This window comes from Mandrillus leucophaeus, unplaced genomic scaffold (assembly GCF_000951045.1).
Source record: "Mandrillus leucophaeus isolate KB7577 unplaced genomic scaffold, Mleu.le_1.0 Scaffold83, whole genome shotgun sequence".
In the NCBI taxonomy this organism is placed as follows: Eukaryota; Metazoa; Chordata; class Mammalia; order Primates; family Cercopithecidae; genus Mandrillus; species Mandrillus leucophaeus.
In genome coordinates, this window is record NW_012109030.1 from 2,424,767 (window position 1) to 2,431,600 (window position 6,834).

General features: G+C 46.0%; 1 protein-coding gene across 1 annotated transcript in view; it reads left to right on the forward strand.

Annotated features, from left to right (window-relative positions):
• The window catches only part of FAM171A1 (family with sequence similarity 171, member A1), a 73,923-nt gene that overhangs the window by 53,551 nt on the left and 13,538 nt on the right, over nt 1-6,834 (forward strand). The window contains exon 5 of the mRNA XM_011968111.1: nt 2,947-3,063. Coding sequence (XP_011823501.1) covers nt 2,947-3,063 — 117 coding nt within the window. The remainder of the gene's footprint in view (nt 1-2,946; nt 3,064-6,834) is intronic.

Sequence of the window (6,834 nt, forward strand, 5' to 3'; positions counted from 1 at the left end):
GGAGGCGGAGCTTGCAGTGAGGTGAGATCCGGCCACTGCACTCCAGCCTGGGCGACAGAGCGAGACTCCATCTCAAAAAAAAAAAAAAGAATCCTGGCCCTGGTGTCCACTGCTGTGGTGGTGAAACTGTCTGCCTCCCACAGTGGCATCAGGATTCCGCCATGAGAAGCATGTGTTTCTAGTACACAATTTGTTAATTCCCGTACTCCCTGGGGCTTATTTCCTCCCACAAAACACGGAAAGCATGAAATGCTTTTGCCAGTAACAGCATGATTGTTGAAACCCCAAACAGTGTCGCACTTTAGCCATGGTAGGCTCTTTCCCAGCTGGTTCTGTTCCCTTTAGTTTGAAAGGGCAGCATCCCAGGCGTGGTCACACTGCCATGGGGATATCCTTCCCTGCCTACCACACCCAGCCTTTCACAGGTTACCAGATGTTATTTTTTATTGCATCTGTAGCTTCCACTCATTCTGAAGTTCTCTGGAGTTCCTACTCTATGGGTATCTCTAGGCGCTGAGAAGAAGACAAAAGCAACACAAGACATAGGCCACACCCATGGAGTTTACAGTCTAAGAAAGGAGATAAGACTGAGGCCCACAGGCTGGCCACCAAAAGCAACATGTGTGTTTGGCAAATGGATGATGTAGTAATACTTGCCCAGGATGTGCCGAGACACGGAAGACCCATGTGTCCTAGAAGGGCCTCTGGGAAAACACTGGGCTGGATTTGAATCTTGAAAGACTGGGTAGATTTTTGGAAGAGAGAAAAACTACATGAGGTTGGAGCTACATTTGCAGGCAGAGTCACAGAATGGATAGAGGTGTGCATTGTGAAGACTGCCTAGCAGGAACTAAAGAGGTGTATGTATACTGTTGCCCAGGCTGGTCTCCAACTCCTGGCTTCAAGTGATCCTCCTGCCTTGGCCTCCCAAAGTTTTGGGATTATAGGCGTGAGCCACCATGCCTGGCCCCTTTTCCTCAAATATCTTACGTTGTCGCTCCCCTAGTAGAGTAGCCCTGTAGAACAGGGTGATCTCTAGGAGGGTGCGCTTCGGGAAACGGACCAGAACCGGGCATCCCTTCCCTCATACCCGTTTGCAAAACCTTGCTTACATTCTGCTCTTTCTGCAGCCCAAACCCGCTGGCACAGTGATCCAGCCTGTGGAAGGGGGCGATGCTGAGCCCTTGCTGATGCCCGACCTCTCCCACCTGCCCGCTGTGTGCAGCTGCCATGTGAGCAGAGGAGCGGCTGCAAAGGAGGCATCACCAAGGGCCTCTTCCACCCACTGCATTAGAATGTTGCTATGGCAACTGATAAGGCCTCGAAGCAGCCCAAGTATTGTTTCTTTCTTCAAGGGGAAAAAAAATCCACTACTGCCACCTCTGCATGAGGCATGTAGCTAAGCAAGGCAAGCATTTGGGTAGAATACAGGCATGAGTCACAGGATGACGATTGGGTCAACGACGAACTACATATACAATGGTGATCCCCTAAGACTATAATTCTGTATTTTTACTGTACCCTTTCTATGTTTAGATACACAGACACTTCCCCGTGTGTGACGGTGGCCTATAGTATTCAGCGCAGTCACATGGTGTACGGGTTTGTAACCTGGGAGCAATGGGTTAGACCGTGTAGCCCAGGTGTACAGGAGGCGGCACCATCTAGGTTTGCATAAGGACGCTCTATGATGTTCACACAGCGATGAACGATGCATTTTCAGAATGTATCCCTGTTAAATGACACATGCCTGCGTTTGGTGCACAGCTGGTCTATTTAGGCCTTACAGCCACAGGGTCACCCACGTGGCCATTTCAGGTGGGGATGACTATAGGAGGGAGGTGAGCTGCGCAGGAGCCCTGTGTATGCCGCGACATCTCCATGCTGATAGATCAGGGTGGGTGCGCGGGCCGTCTAGAGGTTCACCCCGCCTCTCCCTGGCCTTCTGCCCCCACAGCTGCCATCGCAGGCCTCAGAGCAAGGCTCTCTGCAGGTGAGCCCAGGAAAAGGCATCCATTTTTGGCTGGGAAATAGCCCAACAACCTTGGGCAAGTTCATCCTCTTCAATGAGTCTGCTCCTAGAAACTTCACAAAGTAAAAATGCAATCAAATGCTGGGAAGGTTGCTAAGAAATGCAGCGTGGTAGAGCAGAAGAAAGAGCACAGCCTCGAGGTCAGGCAGCCCCAGGTTCTTTTCCGCTCTTGGCCACCGAGAGGCCTTGGAAAAGTTTTATAACTCACCAGTCTTCAGTGTTGTGGTGAGAGTTATAGATGGTGTATTATAAGACACGTATGCTGCAAATAGCTAGTGCATAGTAGGTGCGCGTTACTCTCAGATGCTAGCTAATGTAATAACTGGGAGATACAGCAGAGACCTTGACGTAGTTGGCGTTTCCCAGCATTGGAACAAACTGGAAGCTTTTAAAACTGCTCACCGAAGCCAGGGTTACTGGGTGAGAATTTGCAAAGATGGGATGAAGGGATCTATTTTTTCAAAACACCCCTAGGTAATTCTGATATAGCCAGTGTGCAGTTGTGGATAGAAAATTTGCTCAAGGACAAAGAGCTTGAATGGAGCCTGATTTCCCCCTCTCTTTTCACTCCCACGAGCCCCCATCATGCTGCCTTTATTCTGCTTCTGAGGTCCAAAGGCTTCTGCTAAAATCGTCTGTGTTTGGAAGGAGGGGTGTTTGATAAAGTGGCTGAAAGTAATTTAATTGAGAAGGCAAAGGAACACTAAAGTTGCTCATCTTTCCCTGAAGGGAAATTGAAAAGAATTTCTGCAGAAAGCTGCCTGGGGTCCCTAGATGACACTTTGGCCACCTCAGTTATCTTATAGGTCATAAACGTGACATTTAAGATATTTAAGATGACTTTTACAATATGCTTAAGCCTTACAAAGGAGCTTGGTGTGCTTGTAGCTAACATCTCTTTCTCAATTCCACAGGAACGTGGCTGAAGAGCGGTCTGGGTCTTGTGCACCAGGAAGGCAGCCAGCTGACGTGGACGTACATTGCCCCCCAGTTGGGGTACTGGGTGGCCGCCATGTCCCCTCCCATCCCAGGTAACACGGAGCCAACACTTGCGATGATGCGGCTCAGTTGCTTTGGTCTTTGAGGGTTCAGGCTAAGTATGCTTTTGGAAATAACTTCAAGTGGGAGATCACATCTTATTCAAAAATGGCTAAAAGTCTGAAAATGAAATGATGGAAAGAAGGTATTTCGTGGGGGTGGGGGGCTTCTGGTTGAAAATATTCCATCTAGGGTAAGAATAATGCATAGAAAATAGTCCTGAGTGCCTGTTTGGTTCAGACAGCTGCCATAGGGAATTCTTCATCAAAAGCCCACAGAGACCAGCAAGATCTCCTCCCTAATTCCTGAAACAGCTGTGGCCTGGTGTAGGCACACATGTAGGGAAAAGCACTCCACAGAGATGCTAGTGGGAAGTCACCATTGAGGGCAGAAAGCCTGGTGGGACATTTCCAAAAAGGCTTAAACGCAAACCAGTTGCTTTGTGTCTAAGAGTATCTTCTCCTCCATTTAGGATATGTCCATTAACGCATATCTTTCAGAATGTGACTAACAGTTTATTTTTTTAACCTATGTTACACCAATAAATATTCTAGAACTTTTTTTTTTTTCAAAATAGTCATCTCAGGAGAATTATTTCCAGCAATGGCTTCTGTTGCTCAAGCTGCCTTTAGAATCTATATTACTTGCACTGCCTTTAGCCTTCGTTAGTGAATCTCTTTCTTGGTGGCAAATCTGTATGCTCAAATGGCAAATCTTTATGATTTTTCTTTTTAAAGACATCTAAAAGTCATGCACATTCAAGACTGGTGAATAAAGCAGGTGACTGAGCTAGGTCGAAATGTGCTGTGATTAAAAGGTGTCTCTTGCAAATGAACCACGAAGGCAGTTCTGAAATGAAAGTTCAAATATTTTAGCAGTGGAATTATCACTGGAATTAGCACTTAGACTCACAAAGTAACTGATTTGACGGAGGTCTTTCCTGAACAGATGTTGAAAAATGTGTCACAATGACTTTATATCACCATGCTAAGAAAATTTACACTTCACATCTGTTTTAAAAGTAATATGTTTCCCTTAGCTGGGCGCAGTGGCTCATGCCTGTAATCCCAGCACTTTGGGAGGCCGAGGAGGGCGGACCACGAGGTCAGGAGTTTGAGACCATCCTAGCCAACATGGTGTAACCCCGTCTCTACTCAAAATACAAAAATTAGCTGGGTGTGGTGGCACACACCTGTAGTCCCAGCTACTTGGGAGGCTGAGGCAGGAGAATCGCTTGAACCCAGGAGGCAGAGGTTGCAGTGAGCCAAGATTGTGCCACTTGCACTGCAGCCTGGGTGACAGAGCGAGACACCATCTCAAAAAAAAAAAAAAAAAAGAGTAATGTGTTTCCCTTGATGGTATTGTTTTTGTCGTGATATAAGCATGAACCACGCACAGAAATGTCCCACGCTCTGAATCTGAAATACCTAGATTATGACTGAAGAGGAACAAAGGAAGGAAAAGAAACATCTTAAGTACCAAAATAAATGCCATAAAGCCCATGCATTAAAGTGAACTTTAATTTTAGATGTATTTCAGTCTCAGCTATCAGTTTTCCCATCTTGCAGATTAGTATATGCTTTTGTGTATGTTTTGGTTTTGTTGTTATTGTTTGTTTGCTTTTTGAGATGGAGTTTCGCTCCTGTTGCCCAGGCTGGAGTGCAATGGCATGATCTCAGCTCATTGCCACCTCTGCCTCCTGGGTTCAAGCGATTCTCCTGCCTCAGCCTCCGGAGTAGCTGAGATTACAGGTGTCCGCCACCACACCTGGCTAATTTTTGTATTTTAGTAGAGGTAGGGTTTCACCATGTTAGTCAGGCTGGTCTTGAACTTCTGACCTCAGGTGATCCACCCGCCTTAGCTTCCCAAAGTGCTGAAATTACAGGCGTGACCCTCTGCGCCCTGCCATTATATGCTTTTGTAAGGCAGGTTGAAGGAACTGCCAGACGTAGGTCCCCTTGAGAGCTTCCTAGCAGTGAAGGAAGAGACTCAAGGCTATAAAAAGCATACACCGGCCAGGGCATGGTAACTCACACCTGTAATCCCAGCACTTTGGGAGTCAAGGCAGGAGGATCTCTTGAGCCCAGGAGTTCAAGACCAGCCTGGGCAATACAACAAGACCCCATCTCTAAAATTTTTTTTTAAATTAGCCAGGGATAGTAGCATTCACTGGTAGTCCCAGCTACTTGAGAGGCTGAGGCAGGAGGATCCCATGAGCTCAGGAGTTCAAGGCTGCAGTGAGCTATGATCATGTCACTGCACTCCAGCCTGGATGACAGAGTGAGACCCCATCTCAAAAGTAACACAAAGCATACCCACTACAGCCTCTAATGGTATTTAATGTGGGGATACATATGTCAGTCATCTCACAACGCACCTTTATAACAACAAATTACACTAATATTGGACTTTTATGAACTCAAAAGCAACAACAAAATAATGTAGGTTGTGTTCCTTAACTCCTTGTTTAAGAAGGAAGTGAAATATAGCTGTGAATTTTATAAAGAATTGCACTGGCAGAGGTTAAAACAATAATGCTGGCCGGGCGCTGTGGCTCATGCCTATAATCCCAGCACTTTGGGAGGCCAAGGTGCGCGAATCATGAGATCAGGAGATCAAGACCATCCTGGCTAACACGTTGAAACCCCATCTCTACTAAAAATACAAAAAATTAGCCAGGCGTGGTGGTGCACGCCTGTAGTCCCAGCTACTCGGGAGGCTGAGGCAAGAGAATTGCTCGAACCTGGGAGGCAGAGGTTGCAGTGAGTCGAGATCATGCCACTGCACTCCAGCCTGGGTGATAGAGTGAGACTCCGTCTCAAAACAAAACAAAACAAAACAAAACAAAAAAATAATGCTTGGAGTACTTAAAGGACAAAGCATCAGTATTTGGAAATATTTTTACGTGTACCCTAAGTGTCTTGGTGACTCCTGACAAAGCTTTGGTACATCCGTGGAAATTGTCTTTGCATTAAAAAAAATTGTTTCTCTGGGCCAGGCGCAGTGGCTCACGCCTGTAATCCCAGCACGTTGGGAGGCCAAAGCAGGTGGATCACGAGGTCAGGAGTTCAAGACCAGCCTGGCCAAGATGGTGAAACCCCATCTCTACTAAAAATACAAAAATTAGCCAGGCATGATGGTGGGCACCTATAATCCCAGCTACTCAGGAGGCTGAGGCGGGAAAATCACTTGAACCCAGGAGGCGGAAATTGCAGTGAGCTGAGTTCACACCACTGTACTCTAGCCTGGATGATAGAGCAAAGACTCCATCTCAAAAAAAAAAAAAAAAAAAAAATTATTTCTCTGAACAAGTAAGCCAGTATTTAATTGTCAGTTATTTTTCCAATTTTTGTAAACTTTAACCCCCTCCTCCCACTCCACTGAAGTAATTATATCTGAAAGAGAATGGTGTTTCTCGTGAATTTAAGTAACATCACTGTTTTTAAAAACTGGTAAATCTTGGGTTTATCTAGGTCTTAAATTAGGAGATTTGTCCCCTTAAGAAGATTTTTAAAGAAATCTATGTCTTAGAATATCAAAAATCAAAAATAAGCAAATGGGTGTCTGTGGTGTTTAGTAGTCAAAACCATGCTACTCTGAAATAATATGAAACCAGTTCATGGCCGGGCGTGGTGGCTCAAGCCTGTAATCCCAGCACTTTGGGAGGCCGAGACGGGTGGATCACAAGGTGAGGAGATCGAGACCATCCTGGCTAATATGGTGAAACCCCATCTCTACTAAAAAATACAAAAAACTAGCCGGAC